We start from the raw sequence: 23,217 nt of genomic DNA, 5'->3' as shown, positions 1-23,217 counted from the left end.
CTGCCCCAGTACATTTTCAGGCCTCTTTCATCTGCCTTTTGTCCAGTTGCCCACTTTTGCGAGATTCTTTAGTGACTCCTTTCAGTCTGCTGTGGACTTAACTATGTTGAGTAATATTGTGTCACCTGAAAACTTGGCCACTTCCCTGTTTATCCCCTTGTACCAGACCATTTATGAATATGTTGAAGTTCCTTGGGGGACCCTGATATTTCTCTCTTTCCTTTCTGAAAACTGACCATTCATTACTACCCTTTGTTTCTTGTCTTTTAACCTGTTAGTGATCCATGAAACACCTTCCTTCTTACCCCATAACTGTTTACTTTGCATAAGAGCCTTTGGTGAGGGACTATGTCAAAGGCTTTCTGAAAGTCCAAGTACACTATACCCACTGGATCAACCATTGGGAGCATGTTTGTTGATCCCCCTCAATGAATTGGAATAGATTGATCGTGAATGATTTCCCTTTACAAAAGCTAAAAAAGTTGACTCTTCCCCAACCGATTATGTTCATCTATGTGTCTGATCATTCTTTTCTTTACTATCTTTTCAACCAGTTTGCCTTGTCCTAAAGTTAGGCATAGCAACCTGTAATTGCCAGGATTGCTACTGGAGCCTTTTAAAAAAAATGGCATCACATTAGCTATTGGTGAGTCATCTGATACATAAGCTGATTTAATTGATAGATTATATACCACAGTCACCAGTTCTGCTGAGTCATATTTGAGTTCTTTCAGAACTCCTAGGTGAATGCCATCTGGTCCTGCTGACTTATTACTGTTTAATTAATCAATTTGTTCCAAAACCTCCTGCAATGACACCTCAGTCTGGGACAGTTCCTCAGTTATATCAACTAAAAAAAATAGTTCAGGTGTGGGAATCTCCCTCACTTCTTCTGTAGAGTAGACCAAGGAAAATAATTCAGTTACTTTCTCCACAGTGGCCTTGTCTTCCTTGAGTGTTCCTTTGGAACCTCAATTGTCTAGTGGCTCCACTGGTGTTTTGGTAAGCTTTCCACTAGGCACCTTTCCTCCTATGTTACATAATGGGACAAAATATTGGTACAAGGCTTTCTGAATCCTGTTGGGAAAACTATCTGGGTTACATTGGTTACCTTATTATGGCTTTGACTGCAAATCTAACCACAGTGGAGAGCAGGAACAGTGGTGTGACCAGGATGTGAAACAATGACAGTGATGCAAAGGCCTGTGCTGGCTGCAGTGTTGTGTCATTTGTATATTCATAGGTCACAAAAGTCTGTCACAACAAAACAAGAGAAGATTAATGAAAAGGATGCCATGCTACATAGAGTGATTCAAAACAAAGAATAAAACACCTCATTTTGCCTAAGTAGGGGTTGAGTACAAATTGAAAACGGACCTCAGTGTTTGGTGCATACACATTTCTTACTGCTCAGCATGAAGGGTATTTCCCTTGTGCATTAGTTGTGAAATTCTTTTGTGTGCAGAACGCTAGTACAAACACATCCCATTTAAGTCCAACTTTATGACCTATTGTGAGAATTTAAATTATCTGGGCCTTCTACTGGGCTCACTTACATGGGTGAATTTCACTCAGGGTATGTCTACACAGCAAAGTTATCAAATATATAGTAGCCCAATGTCTGTGACTCTATAATGCTGTAGTGTTACAGTCTTGCCTCTGGGGGGCGCTGTTGCATCCTGCCGTAGTGCTTGGCTGATTTCTGCGTCGCTCAGCCGGGCCACCACAGGGGAGCAAGTGGCACAAGGGGTCGTTTGGGGTCCGTGCTCCCCATGTAGCACAGATGCTGCATTGGGGACCGTGGACCCCAAACTGCCGCTTGCGCCACTTGCTCCCCAATGAGGCCCGGCGCAGAAGTCAGCCAATCACCACAGCGGGAGGGGAAGGGGGCAGGGTGGTGTACATCACCGCCCTGCCCTGTCTCCCTTCGCCTCCCACCGTGGCGCTTCGCTGACTTCTGCGCCGCTCAGCCAGGCGACTCCGGGGGAGTCCAAATGGCCACTTGCTCCACTTGCTCCCCTGTAGCGGCCAGGCTGAGTGGCACAGAACTCAGCCAAGAGCCACAGCGGGAGGGGAAGGGGAGTGGGGCCCCCAGCTGTGTACGTCACTGCCCCGCCCCCCTTCCCCTCCTGCCGTGGCGCTCAGCTGACTTTTGCACCGCTCAGACAGGTCACCACTCAGGAGCAAGTGGTGCAAGAGGCCATTTGGGCTCCACAGTCCCATGCTGCATGAGGAGCATGGAGCCCAAACAGCTGCTTGCACCGCTTGCCCCCACATAGGGAGCATGGAGCCCAAACAGCCGTTTGGGCTCCGCGGTCCCCCGAGAGACAGGAGGGGGAGGAGAAGAGAAAGAGAGAGTGAGAGGCAGGAGGGGGAGAAGAGAAAGAGAGATGGAGAGAGAGGCAGGAGATGGAGAAGAGCTGAGAGAAAGAGGGGGGAGGCAGGAGAAGGAGGAGAGAGATAGAGACAGACATGGAGGAAAGACTCAAAAATCCCGTTTTATGATGGGCTATTGGCTAGTTTTGAAATAACAGCTGTTATTTTGAAATAGTTTCCTAGCGTCTAAACAAGCCAACTGCTATTTCAAAATTAATTTGAAATAACGGAGGGTTTATTTCAAAATTTGTAAAACTCATTCCACGAGGAATAGTGCCAATTTCGAAATTGCTATTTCGAAATAAGTGCTGTGTAGATGCTTATTTCAAAATACGGGGCCTCCAGCCCTTCCCAGAATGCTGGGCTGGCCACCCTGGCCACAAGGTAACTTCTGATCTGATGCCCTGGCCTTAAATGCGATTCAACGTTCAATCAGTATTGACGCGCTGTTTAGAAATAGCAAAATGCTATTTAGAAATACATTTTGGGTGTAGACGCGTTATTTCAAAATAAGATATTTCAAAATAACTATTTTGAAATTAGATATTTCAAAATAATGCTGTATTGTAGACATACCCTCAGAGACAATGGAACAACACCTCAAGATACACAGCCAAAGTAAGTTATTCTCAAACCTAGTCTGTCCCCTTCCAGTTCAGTCAGATTTTGATTTCCTGTTTGGTTTCTGCTGGTGCCTGAAATTAATATTGCTCTTTGCTTGATTTCTTTTTCACAAGCCCACATCTCAGGTGTGGTAAGTTTACATTTGGGAATTGGATTGGTTAGTATAATACTGCTAAGCAATCAGCAGGGACATACTAATCCACACATTGTTTCTATGAAAAGTAGGTCCTTTATAAACAATGACCATTTTTTTAATTTCTTTTCAGATAAAGGGGGAAATTATTTCTTACTGCAAGAACAGCTGCGATTGGGATGGCTGCATTCATAAAAACTGTGGAAAAATAAAACATATATTAGATTATTTGAGCTTTGCAAAAATAATCTTATTATTAAATAACAATACTTTACAACAAAACCATAGTATGTTAAATAGTGTTAGTTGAGAAGATCAACCTCAAAAAGTTGTTTCTATCCATTAAAATTCCCAAAGGAAAACTACTTAGCATGAAGACATTTCCTTCCATAACTGACTTAAGGTATGACGAGGAGTAACGGTAGTTCGAATTAGAGATCCTAATTCAAACTACCTACTCCGTGCCGCGTGTAGCCGTGGGCACGGAGTTCAGACTAAGGGGGATTTAAAAATGGCGGTGCCCGGGAAGATGCAAATGAAGCCCGGGATATTTAAATCCTGGGCTTCATTTGCAACTCCGGTTGCCCTCATTTGCCTACCTAGCTCGAACTAGTGTAGACATACCCTTAGATCTTAAATAAATGAGCAAACCAAGAAATGTTATGGTTTCCATATTTCAATTAATTGAAATATTTTTATATGAACTGCAGAATTATGTATAATAGCCAAAAACTGCTTCAAAAGGACAATTTACTATTGGGGCCATTTTCCTCAACTCTACCTCTTTACAAGGAATGTAATTTATTTTGGTTCCTAATTTATCTCTGCCCCAATCATACGTGATGATATTATCTCAGGGCTTATTAGTGTAAAATCTTGTAACTAAAGTTACAGAACAACTTTTTACAAGATAAACAATAATATTTGTCATATCTTTAATTTTCCTTCACATTCCATAACAAAATAGCCACTACTATAAGTACAGGCATATCTTGCTTCAACTGAAGTAAAAAAGAAATTAGTATTGAGCACTAGATCCATAATTAAGAGCTATGCTAAAAACAATGCTGCCCCTGGAACAGAAATACTTACTGGAAAGAGATGTGTAAAGTGCAAAGGTTTTGAGACTTTTGAGCTCCTTCGTTCTGGTTTCCTCTACGCTAGTACAAAATATGTGCTCCCAGGCATACAACTTCAACAGCTTAATGCCTTTCAAGATCTCATTGGTTTTCTTTAATCTCTCAGTAGAATAATCCTTTACATTAGGAAAGTAAGAAATTACAAATTACATAATTACTTTACACATATTTTATTAAGAATGCTTTTATCTATCACATTGGTTCCAAAATCAACCAAACTATTGACACTAGGTTGACCTACAATGTACCTCTAAGTATTGTACATAATGAAATGATATGAAATTTCATGTTCTTTGAGAATTGTAGAGAATTTAAAATCATAAAAGCAAATAAAAGTAATTCTAAATTTAAAAAATGAAAATTAATACATCTTGGGGAAAATAATCTGAAATCTATATACCTAACTGGAAATAAAACCTGAGAAGTGATAATACTGAAAAAAGATGGACAAAATGAAGAAAATACATTTGAAGCTGCAATGTGAAAAAGACCAATTGTGGCCTGCGTATAGAGGGTTCACATAATACAGTATGTGCTTATTTTATTAATTCATTTAGATAATAACCCTTTATCTGCAGAATTGTGTTCATCTTTTTGGGGCACATCATTACAAAGAAATACCTTAACAAGTTGGGAGGAATTCAGCAAAGAGCAACAAAAAAATCAGAGGAGTGTAGGAAACCATGTCTGAAGAAAAAAGGATAAGCTAGATCCTCAGAAAGACTGGGCTCAGTCTAACTGACTCAAGTTGATATGTTTAGATTGACTAACTGATAATTAAGATATGAGGGGAAAATGGTGATAGTCATCAAATATTTGAAGATGCTAGACATGCAGGAGGGTTGATAGAGTTCTAATCTGAAGGGTTAGCAATAGGAGTTAAAGGATAACATTAAGAAAATTGAAAATTAGGGTAAGTATCAAGATAAATTTCCAATCATTAAGCTCTATTAGACTGGAGAATCATTTTCCACTGATGGAGAATGTGTAAAAGGGATGATGCAATATAAGTATGGGGGGGTATGTCTACACTACCCCGCTAGTTCGAACTAGCGGGGTAATGTATGCATACCGCACTTGCTAATGAAGCCCGGGATTTGAATTTCCCGGGCTTCATTAGCATAAGCGGGGAGCCGCCATTTTTAAATCCCCGCTGCTTCGAACCCCGTGTAGCGCGGCTACACGGGGCTCGAACTAGGTAGTTCGGACTAGGGTGCCTATTCCGAACTACCGGTACTCCTCGTTTCACGAGGAGTAACGGTAGTTCGGAATAGGACCCTAGTCCGAACTACCTAGTTCGAGCCCCGTGTAGCCGCGCTACACGGGGTTCGAAGCAGCGGGGATTTAAAAATGGCGGCTCCCCGCTTATGCTAATGAAGCCCGGGAAATTCAAATCCCGGGCTTCATTAGCAAGTGCGGTATGCATACATTACCCTCCTAGTTCGAACTAGGAGGGTAGTGTAGACATACCCGGGGTTATTTAAAAATTCAACAGACTTTTAGACGAAGTATTGCACCACAGTTAAAATATTGCATGTGATCCATTTCAAAAGGGGTTTTTCATATGATTTAATAGTTCGTTTCTATATTTTATTAGTCATTTTTATTAACTTCTATCATTCCATAGCGTACATAAGAAAGGGTCTCCATGATATCTAAAGCATGATCATTGATGTGATCCAGCTACTTAGATAGGGTACGTCTACACAATGGCGCTATTTTGGGATAATGTCTGTTCTCCCAAAATAGCAATCTTAACAGCACACCTATTATTTTGAAATACATTCAAAATAACAGGCTTTTTATTAAGGCTTTTTGTAAATCTTGTTGCACAAGGATTAAGGAAGATGCCAGAATAGCAATTTATTTTGAAATTAATGCTCTGTAGATGGTGCCAAATTTTGAAATAAGCTATTTCAAAACAAGCTATGCAATTTGCATAGCTCAAATTGTATAGCTTATTTTGAGGTATGCACTACTGTGTAGATGTTTTCCCCATAAGGTGAAATTTACTCCTTTTAAAAAGGTCAGTACTAGGTGCATATATAATGTAAGGGCCAAGCTCAGCAAAGTATTTAAGCATGTGTTTAAGTGCTTTGCTGAAAAAGGATGAACAACTGAATCTGGACCTACCCCAAGTCCTCAAAAGATATTTAACTTCCTAACTTCCACAGATTTCCACAGAAGTTAGGATCCTAACTACATCCGAGGATCAGGCCCTAACTCCTCATTATTATCGAGGCGTAAGAAAGATCTGAGTAGTTAATAAACTTTGTGCTGACCCTCAGATGAAAGGTTCTGCAGAAGAACAAAGTGTTATTATTAATAGAAAACTGTCTTTTGGGAATGTTTATTATTAATAAAATTGACCACTTAATTAATTTTGATTTTTAATGTTTAATTTATCTTTGGGATGCCAGCAAATAACTTTCATATAATACAATTGTATCTGTACAGTGGTAATATTTTCAACTATTTTAAAGAGGTGCATTAAGTACCTTATATATTACACACTTTAGCTGAAGTTACCGATACATGGAGTTACACTCTGGCTGATGCTCATATTCCAGATTACTTCTTATTTCTAAACTTTTGAATATCCTCTCCTCTGCTATTAACTTACAACAATGACATCAAAGATATCCTATTGAGCATGCTCAGTGAGCTTTTTGGTTGAAGGAAGGAGAAAGAAATATCTGACTTTTAGCATAATACTTCCGAATTGTGATTGAAATTCTACAGAATGGAGAACACCTTAATAAGAAAGGCACTCATGAATTATTGCTTGATTAAATTTGCATGGAAGAAATTCAAAGGGCCAGAACGAAGCTTATTAACTAATCAGGTCTCTCTTAAACCTTGATAATAGGAGTAAGACTCTGGTTCTCAAAGGTATTTAGGATCCTAACTTCTGTGTAAATCTGTGGAAGTTAGGAATAAGTTTGCAAACAACTTGTAAAATAGTCAAATATTATTACTCTTATTTTACAAATCTGGACACTGAGTGACAAAAAGTGAAATGGCTTACACAGCAAAGTTTACAAAGCAAATTATTTGGAAAAACACCCCAGAAATAGAATAAAGAACTCCCGATTCCTGGTTCTCTGCTTTAACTACTGGGCCATAGGCATCACCAAATAAATTACTTACAAGCGTGCTCTTCTGAGCCTCAGCCAGCTTTGTAGCTATGAAATATTGTATTGGAGCAAGCAATACAATAACAGCGGCACCAACCAATGCACTTTCTTTAAGTAAATAATAAAGGAGGATCACACCCATTATGATCTATGGAGGGAAAAGACACACAGGAAAAGCAATATATTTCAGAACCCTTACAAGACAGTAAGACAAAAATTTTTTGTCTCAGACTATGTAGTTCAACAGTCCTTAGAATTTGCATTAATTTAAATAAAATGTCACTTCTAATTTACTTCAGCAGTTAAATCTTGAAATTCTAGGGGATGTTTCCGGAAACATTAATCATCTTTATTTATTTGTATTGTAGTAGCACCATGTCTCCTTGGCATGGACAAGGACTCCAGTGTACAAAGTGCTGTACAGACATAGAATGAGAAGACAGCGCCTGTTCCAAAGACTCAAGCACACAGTGCCATATATGTAGGTAAGCCAGTAGTTCTCCAGAGTCAGTGCGCTTGATTCTTATTTGCACAAAAGTCTCTTTACACCAGTTAAAGGGGCAATGAAGTGAGTATCATTACATTTACATTCAACTAAAGGTATCTTTGCCCTGCCAAAGGGAGTCCGATTGTAAGGACCAGAGCAAGTACTAATATGAATAAGGGATAGTCATGTCAGAAAGGGCATGCAGAACTGATTCCCTACTTATTTGTTTTACATTTTCAGTTAACTAATTAATTTAATTACAAGTCTCCTCATTGCACAGCTTCATCACTAGCCTCCAGTCATGTGTGAGATTTTGCAGAGTATTATTTATACACATAAAGACCCTTTCCTTAGTGGAAACACAGACTACATCCCTGGTGGCAATTCGTACCCGAGGCAAACCCTGCTGTAGTTTCTCAGGGCCCAATCCATCCTTTCAGCTACCTTTGAGGATGCTTCATACCTTACCGGGCACACTCAGCAAGTTGTAGGATCAGCGCCCGGTCTTTATTCAAGACTAGCAGGATATGATTTGATGGCATTATATTTAGGATTAGATTGTAACCTCAGTCATAAACTACCTTACTCCAGGAGCAGCACTGGAAGTCACTGTTCCTCAGAAACGTCCTTCAGAGATCCTCTGCTTCTGGAGAGATGGCACATATATTCCTCTGCCTGACTGCATTCGGGAAAGTCACAATCTAGCCCAGGACTACTCAACATGTGGCCTGCAGGCCACATCCAGCCCATGGCCCATTTGTTTGCAGCCCATGGTGCAGTTTGGGTTTACATGGGGCTCAACACACGGCCCACGTGTGAGATCCTTTGAACATGGTCTTCACTGGGAACACGCTCCAGAATGGCAAGACATATGCCAGGTGGGGTGAGCATTGAAAGATGCAAATGGATGGGCTGGCTGGAACAGGTGGATACAGGGTTTTGGCGTTATTAGTCCCCTGGGAGGAAGTGCCGGGAGTGCCAGGGCGTTGTGGGAAGTACTTTGTATTCGTGCCCATCAGTGTGAAATAATCTCTTTGCATGTATTTGCATATATATTTGTATGTATATGCAACCACACTTAAGTTGCAGTTCTCGGCATGTGCTGTGAGTATTATTGTGGTCCCCAGGGCTTCCAAAGTTGAGTAGCCCTGGTCTAGCCCATAGTTACCAAATGCTAATTCCATGTCTTTTTTTCAGAGAAAGAAGCAAAATGAACTGCTGATTCAGAAATATTACCTCCACATATGAATTGCTGACACCAGTAGCTACCCAAGGATTTCACACTGAAAGAAGCTTTAAAAATATCCCATATACATTTTACGTTAGTTTTTTAAGTCCTAGTCTCAGCTACAAGATTGACAACAGTTCACAGATTTTAAGGCCAGAAGGGGTCATTGTGATTATTTATTTTGACTTGCTGCATACCACAGGCCATAGGAGGTCATCCAATACATTCTCCATCCCGCCCATTATTTCTGTACAAACAACAGCAGATTTTTAAGTAAGAAATTCATTTCCCAAGCACATTTGATTCAAACTCTACCAAAGTTAATTAAAATACTGCCAATTGACTTCAGTGAGTTTTCAGTTAGGTCCCAGTGCTCCATGAGCTGGAGGAATAGCAAAGGAAGTGACCATAGAAACTTCCTCAGACAGTCGTTTTACTTTCTGCTGGGATCACTTCCATGGGTTAAGAAGATATTTCAGTTTCTGTATCTATTCTGTCCTTGCCACTTTCCTGAGGCTGATAAAAAGGAGACCATTATGCTACATAGAATTTAAGCGATACATAATTGGCCCAGAAGTGACAGCAGTTCAATTAACCAGTCAAAAAACCTTCATATGATAACTATTTTTGGACAATTCTAAACCAGCCTGGATTTCAAGTAGTGATTTGTAAATGTTGATATAATTACTAATCCCTTTTTCCATCTCAGCCCTTTATTGTCTGTTTTTTCACCACACCTTCTTTGTGATGTATAAAAATTAACAAATTGCTAAAAATAATATACAAAAGTGTATGTTGCCATCAGTATTATGGATGAATTATATAGTGTGATGAATTTACACACTGTAGATCTAATTTGCCAAGGCTTTCATTCTTGTTGTTAATAATACCTATAAATTGTAACCTACTGATTCTGCTTTAAAAGACCAAGAGTAAATTTTTCAAAAATACCCTAGGAGCCTAAGACTGAAAATCAAGTGGATTTAGGCTGCTAAATTGCTTCCTCGCATTTGAAAATTCGGCTATGCCAACCCTAAGATTTTCTTTCATTCTTTCTGATTCATCCGTACTTGTGCTGTACACAATCCAGGCTGGTTTAGGCCCAGTGTTTAGAACTAGAATTTGATGGTAACTAGTGTATGTGTTGAATTCTCAACACCCAAAAATCAGTACTCTTTTCTTACATTATAACTTTGACATACTATACCTTCTTTGCAATATAGGATCATAGATTTAAGGGCTCAGTTCTAACACTCTTCACTCTTGTCCCATGAAACAGTTGCTAATGAATACTGCAATGCGAGCAATATTTTGGTCCTCCCACCGTAACTGCCTACACAGATTCACTTGTGGCAGTTGCAAAACAAATCTGAGCAGAGAAACGTACAAAGGGACTGTGGGAAAGACAGGTAATCCTTGCTAAAAATCACAGACTATTCCTCTTGGCTTCTAAATATTGCCCCAAAAATATCTCCCCATTGACCAGCAGTGATACTACTTCTTAGCCTTTGGAGAAGACAGTTCTATCCTTTAGTTCTCTTCCTGCCCAGAGCTTTGCATTTATAACTATAGTCCAATGCTACAGTGTCCACTTGTTTCTTAAATAGCCTCAATGATGTACATTGTGTTTAGAATATCTTCTGTTTTCAGGGGGGTTTCTTCTAAAAATTAGGCCCTTACTTTGATGCTCTACCTGAACGGGCATGGCCCAGAGATTGGGACACAGAAACAAGAACCACATCAGCTGATTTGTTTCTATGGCAACCAAATTATTGATCTGTCCCAAGGTCATCTCTCCCATGGACAAGTTGGACGTGGACAGCCTCAGGATCTTGTTGTATATCATTGCCTGTAGGGAGGAATAAAGTACAGTATATAAAGTTACAACAGCCACCAGACATTGTAAATGTCAGTAACAGAGATTGTCCATTCCTGCAGTCCCCAAACAGAGAGATTTTGAAAGCACATAGGGAATAAATTGTAGAATTATTGCCTCAATTTTTGTTACTCCTTTAGTCATTATAAACAGTGCCACTGGCCTAAACATCTCCCTGGTGTGACTGCACAGACCTTATTCAGTAGCAATGAATTTGCCTTCATGGGACGGCTCTTTCAGTAAAGGGCAGAGCCGGCCCAAGCTACGGGCTGATTGGGCTACCACCTGGGGCGCCCCATTATAGGGGGCGCTGCGCAGGGCTGCCAGACTGGGCAGGGGCAGGGCCGCACATGTGCCAGGCGCTCAGGGTGGGGCTACGCATGCGCCGGGCACCTGGGGGCGGGGCCGCGCGTGTGCCACACTCCCGGGGGTGGTGCCGCACTCCTGGAGCCTGGGGTGCACGAATGGCTCAGGCCAGCCCTGGTCAAGGGCTGCAAGAGTGGTGCTCATATGAAATCAAGATCATAACAAAAATGACAGCAAAGTGTAGAGAATAGGGACATGGGATGAGAAATAATGCAGCTTACTTTTGATGAAAAATATAAATAAGTCTTAACATAAATTCAAAGAACTCTAAAATTAGGATCAATTACAGTAATTGGCAGACAGAAACCCTGTAATTATAAAATAATTTATGTCATGTTTTCTATTAAGTTTTCAAGCAGTAAACAATAAAGGCAAACAGATTCAGAGTGACCCGGTGGAGAGCATTTTGTACAGCCAAACAGGAGATCTGAGTTTGGGGTGGATTTTAGGACTGCACTCCCAATGTAGTATATAGGTTTTAGAGTAAAACAATGGTTATGTTTTCAGTCTATGATAGAGGGAGTTCAAACTTTACACATTGATGCTAGAACGTAGGGTACTAGGAGTGCTGTCACATCTCCTGGCTTGAACTAATTTCCATCATATCCAGGTTTTTAGTTCAGTTAAATGATTCTCAGCCCTTCCACTGTACAAATTGTCTCAGAACCCTGTCTTTACAAGCTCCAGAAGATATTGTGATACCAATCCTCAGCTGTAGTTCAACATTTCACGGATAAAGGACAAAGTAGTGAAAGAATAAAATGTGGAGCCATTACTAGGGCATTTTACAGCATGCCAATCTTGGAAATAATATCTTTACTCACCAGTAAGGCACCTCGTAAGTTGATGCCAGTTTCTATGGTGACATAATAGGAAGCCTGCAGAAATGTCCTCTGCAGAATGAGGGCCAGGAAGAGAAGAACTGGTAGGACATAGACATTTCTGAAAAAATCCTGTGAGGAGAGGTATGGATTTGATGGATCCTTAGACCAAAAAGAAAGAGAAGAAAAGGTTTTTTAGACAACTTTGTATGTTGCAAAGATGCTCTGTTATTTGGACATTGGAAATCAGAAGATTGTTTTCACAAGGGCACAATAGGATTAATAATACTGTGGCAAAGCTTTGGCTACCCATAAAACCATAATTCTGGCTATACTGCTTACTAGGACCACCTGGAACCTCTTTGCAACCACAGGGACAGAATCCAGATGTTCCTGCTCTACCATTTAACACATCTGCTGATGGAGGATTGCTCTTAGTGGAAATCTGACAGGAAATTCTGATTCCAAATAGAGGGCAGCAATTCAACTATACAGTCAGGCAGTATCTACCATCACGGATGGATAAAACCAGAACTCTGACAGCCAAGATTCTGGCACTCAGGATGTGAGAGAAGCAATTCCCACCTGCCTTAATGCTGAATGATTGGCTGTTGATCTTTCATGGACAAGTGAACAGTTACAGGGAGACGAGGACCAAATCGGCATGCTCAACACAAAGACAGTGTGGTCAGTTCTTGAAATTTCATCATGAGTCTTGTGACATTTTATGCTTTTCTTAGGCACTTCAAATTCTTCAGTTCTTCAACATTTTGTGGAAAAATGTGTCCCTATTGTGAACTGAAAAATCAAAACATCTGGATTTTTTTCAACAAGCTCCTCCCCACCTTTCTCCAGGGCAGAGGTAATTTGCACCAGCCCTAGTCCTGGCATGGATGCAGCTGAATTGGTCAGTGCACTGGGGAAAGGAAGAGTCAAAGCTCCTCCAACCTGCTTGCCACCAACCCTCTTCTTCATTTTGCCTTGCATGAGCAGGTATGTACCACAGACCACACTATAGTTCTATCAGAGTGATTTATTGTGAAGTCTGTGTCTGGCAGCTGGAGTCACAATGAAAGAATCTGTAGGGCAGGAGATGAAAAGGAAGAGCAGGTGCAAATAATTTCTTCTTCCAATGTGGAGCTTGGTTTAAGTGTTCCATATCTTGGACCAGTGGTGCCCCCTGGGTGACTGTAGCAAGCTTGCATGACGTATTTAGATTCTGCAGGGTTGCAAGCGTTCCTTTTTAAAAAGATGGCTGAATGATAAGTTTCACCCTTTTTCCCCCAAACCATTAACAATATAACTTCATTTTAAAAATGAGCACCAAGGTTTCTGACATCTGCTAGATTTGAAACATAGCACTTTGTCTGCTGGCAGCAATGGGCAAGTCAGAAATGGCAACATTTAGCAGAGAATCAATAACTCCACAACAGGTACTGACAGGGCTTCATAAAGCAAGTAATATTGTTCCTACGGGTTGATTTGATAGTCCTGGAGAGTCATGCTTTTCAATTATTTCTATCACAAGTACAGCACAGGCAAACAATAGTACAAGCTTTCTTAAGTTATTCCATCAGAGCACATGCTCGGAGTTAAGAGAATATTTTATTCATCAGGCCCATTTTGTTCTTGACTTCTGTGGTGCATTCTTGGCTGAAGTCACCTACCCACTGAAATGGGAACTCATTTCACCTAGACTACAAAGCAACTGAAGAAGATAACTTTGTATTATATTGGGACAGTTGTTGATATTTTATTTGTATTTTACGTAATTAAATTCCTTCTCAGAATTAAAAAAAAGCAAAAAATGTCTATACCTACAATCTGACTGTTGAAGTTGGAAGAACCATTCTGAATAACATAAGAATAGATCTGCTAAGCCTTCACCACACATGGGACGTGAATGCCTCACGAGGATGAAAAGACTTTTCTTTAACTCATTTTGTTTGCATTTTCTCGTTGTCATGCTTTTCTGTGCTGCGCTGTTTCATTCAAGAAGGGAAGTGAATGTACCAAAATACTAGGAGGAAAGCTGTTCTTGCGGTATTTCTAATCCAGCTGGAAGCAGGATGTACTGGAACTGTTACAAAAAGCTCGTTCTCATGAAATTTCCATCCTGATTTCCAGATGAAAGAGATTTGGAAAGCATGAACCCATACCATGTCTCCAGACCCTTTAAGACCTTGGACCAAGGTGACTTTGGGAGACACCCAGGGGAGCCTCCTATGAGCTCAGCTCTCAGACTCAAACCCCTTCCTGGAAAGGCGGCAGTTGGGAGCCACGCACTGTATCGCGCTCCCGGGCTAAGCCCGCACTGCTTCGGAAACTCACAGGTGAGTCAACGCGGGGCCAACTGCCCCTGGGGCTCCCAGTGATGCCAGTTCTGCCACCAGCAGTTGTTGACCGGCAGGGTTGAGAACCAAGTGCTTTTCTGCTGGGGCCTTTGCCAAGAAGCTGGCTAGGGAGACAGCCAGGGGCTGTCCTGTGCAGAAAGGAAGGGTGCCATGCACTGGGCTTTCTCACCTGCTCTTGAGCTGGCCCGTTCAGCTCAGGGCTGTATGGAAAGGCAGGGCTGGAGCCCAACTCCTGGGGCAGCAATGGGGATTGTGCCCCAGGAAGGGCCAGCGATTGACTCCCATCCTCTTCCCAAGCCGAGTAAATGAACCAGCTTTTGGGCTGGGGATGAGAACCCCTCCCCTGTGCCAGGCTGCTTATTGCCTGGGCTGCCAGAGGCCTAGATCTTGGCTAGACCCTCTTGTGAGCTGGACAGTGGTTGAAACCAGCTTTGGGTTCCCCAACACTGCTGCGGTTGTTGCATCAGATTCCATCTGTCAGCAGGCTGGTGTCTAAATGGCAGGCAATACCTGTTGGGGCTCCCCAGAGAGTGTGGCTCAGCTCCCACCCCCTACCCCCATCCAACATGTTGCAGGCTAATGTGAGCAGGGATCGGGGCCTGAAGCGGCAGCTCCTTTGCTAGGGATAGCTGGGGGGGCGGGTCCCATGCAGCCCTGTTCGCCGAAGAGCGCCCAGTCCCACATGGGGGTTACAGCTGTGGTACTAGCCTTCCTCCCTCCCCTCCCCATTAAGTGTCAGTCCCAGCTGCTCGCAGGCAAACCCAGCATGTGTCGGGGAAGAGTCGAGAGAGATTTAGGAGCTGGATTGTCCAGGTGACTCTTTTTCATGGCTCTGGGACAAACTGAGTGGTGCCCCCAGCCCCGCTTGTCCTAATCCTCCCCCATCCCCAGCCCTCATATCGCCTTTGATGTGTAGGATATTCTGGGAACCTAGACGAGGAGGCATTTTACAGGAGCAGGTCCCTGGGAGGAGGCGGTGATGGGAAAGCGGGGACTGCGGGGGGGGGGGGGAGAGGATGTTAGGGGACATTCCTGTTAATTAAGTGGCAATGGAAAGTCAGACCTGGGAGCCTTTTACTGAAAGGAGAGAGCAGCGGGGAAGGAGACGCTCGCGATTGTTAGATTTTAAGGCAGGAAAATTCCTGAACTCGTCTCCCAGTCTGGGTGGGGAATAAATCCGGAGGGGTATGCTTGAAAGAAGGGCAATGAGATAAGGAGCATAAAGGAGTTTATTTTCCATTTTCTGGGTGCAGGAAAGAGTTTAAACTGCTTTAAAAAATTTTTGCTTGGGGCAGCAAAAAGCCTAGAGCCGGCTCTGTTTGAGACTCCCATTAGGTGCTTAGCTATATCTGTAGGAACGTAAATATCTTTGAAATGCTAGCTCTTAATTTCTGTCTATACCTCAGTTCTCTATTTGTGCACTGGGGATAATAATACTGTCCTATCTCAAGTAGGGGGAGGATTATGTTAGATACATTAATTAATGTTTGGGAAGTTCTCAGACAAGAGGATGATGGGAGAGACAGAAATAAGAGCTTATCTAAAATTGGTAGAAAATTTAAAAGCCAAACAAAATGGCCAGGGCAACGGGGAGGAAGCTTATGAAAATACATTACATGTATTTTGAAAGCAGTTCAAGAGTCATCAGGCCAGTCTGACTTCTCTGGCAGAGGTTTTAAGTTCTTCCATTTATTCTGAGCTCTCCTTAAATTCACAGGTTCCAAAAGGTGTTTGCCCCAGCCAGCGGTAATTAAAACGACAGGAAATGGATACATTGAAAAGTGCACTGAGAATGAAAACAGACCTGTGGTTTCCCAAATTTCAGAGCAAAAATTATCACTTCTGAAGTGAAACACCTCATTCTTTGATTGTGCAATGAAACCAGAATTTAAGGTTCCAATGAAGAAAATGTACTTTGACTTTTGACTCTGTGGCTGTGATCCAAAGCGTTCTTACAGTGATGATAAAGAGCTTTAATAGTTCTTACGCTCTTGCAATCCAACACTGTGGGTACAGTCGTGTGGTCTAACCCTGTGAAGAGAATTCTCTCTTCTAGTTCCACAAGTTTTTTTTCTAACCTACTTCTACAAGCTTCTAGTAACTGCCCCTTAGCTATTTATCCAGGAGGTTGAACAGAGACAAACATTAGCAGAAAGGTATGGGGATGCTTGCACTGCCCCTGCCTATGCTGTATTTGCACTGTGACAACCCAAACACTTCAACTTCCAAGTCTGAGAATCTAGCAACCCCCTTCAACCAACACTCATTTCACTTGAAAGAAATAATGAAAGTAACAAAATGGTTATCAGTTGCCAATAAGAATACACAGCTGGAATACAGAAAGCCTCAAAAACTGATGCTACACAAAGTCTTTTAATCAATATTGACTACTTACTTTTGCACTTGTTGTATAATTTTGATTAGTATTTTGGAAGCTACGGACTATGCCAGAAATGCATAGTGGCCCAGCAAATCCCAGCAGGTCAGCCAAGTAACGGAAGGTGCTGCTAAGAAGGATTGGCCGTCCAAAAGCCCTGTACATTGCTAACCATATAGAGGGAATCCGATTCGGCTGGTTTGCCACCTTTTTCTGGAAAACAGAGGAATTAATGCACCAAGAATTAGCCTCACTGTCAGCTTTATGGCAGCTTCCATTTTATTGCTCTTATGCCTTTTTGGATGCCCAAGTGTTTTATGGAAGGGTTATAAATTAGATTAGGTAGAGAGACAAGACAGACAGACAATTTGATAGAGTCTCAGATTATTTTCACAATAACAAAACTTACCCTAAAACACATTGATCTTGTTTGTTATGGTTCCCCCCCAAAGTCAAAACAATTATTGTGCATCTGAGAAAAGTCAGATGTAGCCACAGATTGCTATTTATCATTGTCATTTGTATAATATATAGAAGGCCTGATCCTGCTTGTGTGAGGTCAATGGTACTTGAAAGAGTAAAGACTGATGTGAGTAAAGGTTTGCAGGCTCAGACCCAGATAAATACACTCAAACAGGACGTCATGCACCGAAATGTCCATCTCTTAATGTCTTCAGCTCAAGACTGGATGTTTTTCTAGAAGATGTTCTTTAGTCAAACACAAATTATACTTTAGTCATACACAAGTTACTAAGCTCAATACAGTGGTAACTAGATGAAATGTAATGGCCTATGATATGCAGGTGGTCAGACTGGATGATCTGGTCTCTTCTGACATAAAAATGCTAAGAATCCGTGAACCATTGCTCTAAAGCAATCTTCATACATAGTCATGTGGCCAGCTGGAGGCTACATGACAGATCTTAAGATCTTTGGATCTATGGAGAAAAATGTTTCATTCAGTGGATCTGTACCCTACAGAGAATTTCTGTGTGGTCCAGGCAAACGCTTCTCACAAACAACAAAAGCTCATTACAACAGACTAACAAATTTCCCACATCCCTCAAGCTGCTTTCCCCAATCCTTTCCTCCCTATCATGGGAAGAGTGTTAATGGGCCACTTCACCTTGGATTGTCCCTTGAAATTTACAGTAACTACTTATGCAAAATAATCTGTTTCACTTTGTATGTAGCTGTGATAATTTGAGTAACTTTCCAAGTCCTGAAGAAGAGCACTGTGTAAGCTTGAAAACTTGTCTCTCACAGCAGTAGAAGTTGGTCTAGTAAAAGATACTGCCTCATGCACCTTGTCTCTCTAAAAATGCACCTGTCATTCTTCTAGCTGTACTTATGCCTCAAGATTGTAACCCTGGCCTTTTATGAGTGTTCCTACAGACATTTGTCTTTCAGCTAATTCTAGTAAATAGACAAAAACAAATATGGTTTGACACTTTGCACAGTCATTTCATGTGTTTCTCCCTTCGGTATTTCTTTGGCACAAATTCAACAGTGATATAATGTGTGGACAATGCCAAAAAAGGAGGGGTAGTTTTCATATGGGAAGGCAGAAGACCTGAATTGGAATGTGACTAAATTAGAGTGATTATAGCAAGGAAAAATTCAGCACTGTTAGATATACAGCCCAGGGAACAAGTAGATAAGCTTATTACATTAAGGCTTTCAGCTCCTCTTGTTAATAATTACATTTGTATGTAGGGAAAGACAGTAGCTGTAGCAGAAAAGCCATTTGGCATTTAGCTGCTAGGAGCCAGACTTTTAAAGATATTTAAAAGATACAGAGAGGTATTTAGTGGGTAACTTCCACTGAAGGAAATGGGAGTTAGTCACCTAAGGGGCTTTGGAAAATTCTTTTAGGTGTCTCTATGAATCTTTAGATGTCTAAGGGCTTGTCTACACTACAACTTTAAGTCAACATCTAGCCACTGCTGTTGTCAGGCAGGTGTGCCCATACTATCATGCTCATTAAGTTGGTGGAATGTGTCTTCACTAGCACTGCTTGGATCAATGCACGGAGCAGTGCACAAGGGTAGCTAACCCACCGTACAACCAGCTGCAGGGAGTTTTAGGATGGATTTGCAGTGCCTCCTGGGATCAAAACAGTATCATAAGGGGAAATGGCTGTGACTTCCCATGTTGCAATTTTTTGCTCCCCTTCCCTAATATCAATGGCAAACAACCCATGATTTTTTTCATATCTTTTTTAAAAAGTTTGGCTTAGGTGCACATACACCATAGCCCTCGAAGCAGGGACTCTGTTCAGCTGTTTACTGTTGTTGTGAACATTACAAACACCTTATACCTTATTCTGCAGTATGTCCAGAGCCAAGACAGAAGCTGCTGGGTGGACCACTGCAATGTCATTTAAGCAGCCCTGCTGCAAGTCATAGATTGAAACAATTCCCAGCTGCTGCTGGCAGTCGCACAGCAGTGGAACATGGTGGATTGCTATTTCTGGTCCCAGAAGTGAAGTCCTGATGGGCAGGGTTGCATCCAAGCCCTTAGACATTGTTATGCAGCTACTGCACCGAGAAGTGCAGAACTTATGAATGTGGAATTCCATTTTTCAGAAAATGTGTGCAAAAATTTTCCCAGCTCTGAAGTTCAGCTATACTAAAGCAAGGCCTGCTTTGAGAGTGGAGAAGTGAGTGATGATCACTCTGTTGAAACTTACAGCACCAGACTGCTCCCAGTTAGTTGGGAATAAATTGGGAGTTGGTAAATCCACCACCCGAGCTGTTGTGATCCAAGTGTGCAGGGCCATTAGTTGGCTTCTGCTAGGAAGGATAGTGACTCTGGGCAACATGCAGCACATAATGGATGCTTTTGCCATGATGGGTTCCCTAACTGTGATAGGGTGATAGACAAAACACATATCCCTCTCTTGATACCAGAACACCTTGTCAGAGTACATAAACCACAAGGGGTACTTCTCAATAGTATTGCAAGTGTTGATGGTGCATAATATGGTGGGAGCATTTCACTGACATCAATGTGGATTGGCCAGGAAAGTTCAATCAGGGACTTTCTCTCTAGATTTCAAAACAACCACTGATGATTGTGAAATGCCCAGTTTTGTCTTCAAGTCATCATTGTCAAGTCCAAGTCAAGTCTCAAGTCACTACAGTTCAAGTCTCAAGTCGAGTTTCAAGGCTTAATGTAAAAAAAGTCATGTCACTTTTGTACAAGCCGTAAATATCGATAAATAACAATAATCATTATCTGTTTTCATTTATTAACATAAATCTGAATCGTACTTGCCATACTTGCTAACAACTAGTAGTCTTGTTTAGTTTTTCGACTATTCAGCTAAAAGGTAACAAACGACACACTTTATGTATTTATACAAACATATTCATAGCAGCCTTGAGCTACAGCTATGTAACACTAGGTGCACAAAATGAAATTAGAAATAAAAAAAAGTCTTCGTTCATTAACGAGGTTAGTATTCAGTATTACATTTGAGAAATATTTTCTTTCCCACCACATTATCACCCAGTCTGGCATGATGTGAGCGCATTACAATCCGTCCTTGGCTAAACACCCTGGCTGCATCTAGACTGGCAAGTTTTTCTGCAAAAGCAGGTGCTTTTGCGCAAAAACTTGCCAGCTGTCTACACTGGCCGCTTGATTTTGCGCAAAAGCACTGATGTTCTACTGTCCAAAATCAGTGCTTCTTGCACAAATGCTTTGACATTCCTGTTCGGGCAAAAGCCCTTTTCCGGAAATGTTTTTGTGCAAGAGGGCCAGTGTAGACAGCTAAAAACTGTTTTGCGCAAAAAAGCCCCAATGGCGAAAATGGCGATCGGGGCTTTCTTACACAAAACCACGTCTAGATTGGCACAGATGCTTTTCCACAAAAAGTGCTTTTGCAGAAAAGCGTCCATGCCAATCTAGACGCTCTTTTCCGCAAATGCTTTTAACGGAAAAACTTTTCAGTTAAAAGCATTTGCGAAAAATCATACCAGTCTAGACGTAGCCCCTTTCAACTGGTGCACTACTGGCAGGAACCATAAACACACTCATAGCAGCCTTGTGCAACAATAGAAGGCTTTCTCCATGACTTTTCCAGAAAGACATCACATCAATTCCATCATCTGTTGGGGGTATCTTAGCAGCTAGCTCTTGATAATGTCGCAGCTCATCATAAAGATTTCCTGGCTGTGGTGTGGTGGTGTTAGCTGGCCTTTCATAAACGTACAGTGAGGATGCATGTTTTGATTTTTTAACTAGTGGGCCATCAGCATCAGAGTTTGAGACATTGTCACGGCCAGTACAGCTAGAGGCAGACAAACTGTGAGGATTTGAACAAAACTGGTGAAGTTGTGAAACAATTTCTGCTTTCACAGCATTAGTTTTAGCATCATCATAACTAATTTTTTCCAGCTACCAAAAAGAAGCAAAAATTAGGGTCTAACACAGCTGCCAGAAAGTACATGAAATGACTGAGAGCCAATAGTGATTTTTCTGTGTCATCCAAAGTATTTGGTAATGGTATCAAATCAGCATTAATGCAAATGCCAATGAAATGTTTTTCAATACTGCTTCTTAAAGCTGTAACCGTGTTCCCCAAGTATGTTGGAATAAATTCCAAAAGGTGGTGGTACAGTCCAATTATTGATGGCACCACTGATGAAATAGTAACATGCTGTTCACCTTGCACTTTATCTGTGGTGTCCAGAAATGGCTGGAGTAGCAACACTGGTTCTCTTAGTTGGGAATAATCCCTCTGGATGGGTTTTAAATTATACTGGTTTTGTTCTTCAAGCATGTGTTTCAGCTTTTCTTCATCCAGGGACAAAAAAGCATTTATTTGTCTGAGAGTACTGTTCCACCTGGTGGCATTGGTTTGGGGAATACTAGTCTGAAGACCAACCCTTCTTTCAAAGGCTTCTTTGAATAGGGTTCTTGTGTGAAGAAGGCTGCAGATTTTTGACACTTTTGCCTCCTTGAGACTATCCTTGACAGTGAGTTGCAGAGTATGAGCAAAGCAACTTAGTCTTTTAATTGGAGGTCCACTTGAGTTTACATGATAGATGACTGATGTAATGACTTCTGGGTTTAAGTCTTCCCATAATTCTTCATTTTCCAAAGTGTCATCTTGCATATCAATTTGCTGCTCCGATTTATGGTTGTTAAATGCTATGGTGAATGATTTACACGTTTGCAGCATTGTCTGTTATAACATATCTAATTTTATCCTTGATTTTATAAGAATCACATATGTTCTCAAACACTTCTGCAATGTTCTCACCAGTATGCTGGCCAAGGAACCTTTCACACAACAATTTTGTCATGAGTGCTTACCTTATTATCATGTGGGCTATTACTCCCTAAAAGCCTCTCATTCTTCTATCTGACTAGATGTCGAGCATCAGTGCAATTGTGTCTGCCTCTGTAAGAAGTGCTAACACATCAGTTTTCACATTATGGTACAAATTGTCCAGTTCTGTCATAACCGAAGACTGACTTATTTCTCGTGACTGGGGATCCAACACATGACAAAATCGCCTGAATTGCGGTTTTTCTTCTATTGAAAGTGGTAGTGAGCAACTGATTATCACTTCCCTAACCAAAGAACTGACTATTCTTCGTTTGGGATGATTTATTCCATAAACACCTTAATCATCATGCTTAATAATGAAATCCGGTATTTTACACTGTAAGGCGGGATTGATCGTGGTTTGTCGCAGATAGTTTTCATACTCACTGTGCTTTCCCGGATGGGTTTTTATATGGTGCAAAAATTGGAAGTTGTTGCAATGCCATCTGTGATTACAACCCCACAGAATTTGCACTTCGCTGATCGTGTGTTCTCTGTTTTTTTGGTCAAATCAATAAATCCAAAGTTTATGACATTTTGAGTTTTCTTGCTCTTTCTTCACAGATGGATATTAACTTTTTGATTATTTTAATATTTTAATTTTATATTTTTTCTTTTTGTTCACTTTGACATTTCAAAAATGGCATATTAATGTAAAATTTCATAAACAGAAATACACATACAATCAATAAGATTTTTGCAAATCCCAAGCCAATAGAATATTTTTGCATTGTTGTTGTCGTATCTCTATGTTAAAACCGGAAATTGCGCCTAGATGCATTCAAAACAACAACAAAAAATGGAACACATTCACCATGTATTACATAATTTCGAAAGGAAAGTAACCCACAACAATGTAGCATATTGTTGACAAGTAAACATGATATTTTTATCAATTAATTTTTTACAAATCTGAAATCTCACATCTTCATGCATATAATAATTGTTTACTTGACTG

At 41.1% G+C, this 23,217-nt stretch overlaps 1 protein-coding gene across 10 annotated transcripts in view; it reads right to left on the bottom strand.

The window, feature by feature from the left end:
• ABCC9 (ATP binding cassette subfamily C member 9) overlaps positions 1-23,217 on the bottom strand; it is a 133,373-nt gene that overhangs the window by 70,139 nt on the left and 40,017 nt on the right. For 9 of the 10 annotated variants that reach the window (XM_089769722.1, XM_075898363.2, XM_006121258.5 and 6 more), the window contains 7 exons: positions 16,937-17,131; positions 12,191-12,349; positions 10,818-10,973; positions 7,423-7,557; positions 4,226-4,388; positions 3,291-3,331; positions 1,112-1,254 (listed from right to left, as the gene is read on the bottom strand). In XM_089769722.1, coding sequence (XP_089625848.1) covers positions 1,112-1,254; positions 3,291-3,331; positions 4,226-4,388; positions 7,423-7,557; positions 10,818-10,973; positions 12,191-12,349; positions 16,937-17,131 — 992 coding nt within the window. The remainder of the gene's footprint in view (positions 1-1,111; positions 1,255-3,290; positions 3,332-4,225; positions 4,389-7,422; positions 7,558-10,817; positions 10,974-12,190; positions 12,350-16,936; positions 17,132-23,217) is intronic. The other variant, XM_089769729.1, reaches the window with a different exon arrangement.

This window comes from Pelodiscus sinensis, chromosome 1 (assembly GCF_052426305.1).
Source record: "Pelodiscus sinensis isolate ZL-2025 chromosome 1, ASM5242630v1, whole genome shotgun sequence".
In the NCBI taxonomy this organism is placed as follows: Eukaryota; Metazoa; Chordata; order Testudines; family Trionychidae; genus Pelodiscus; species Pelodiscus sinensis.
Note: the sequence above shows the minus strand (reverse complement) of the source record. Positions and strands in the feature narration are given on the sequence as shown.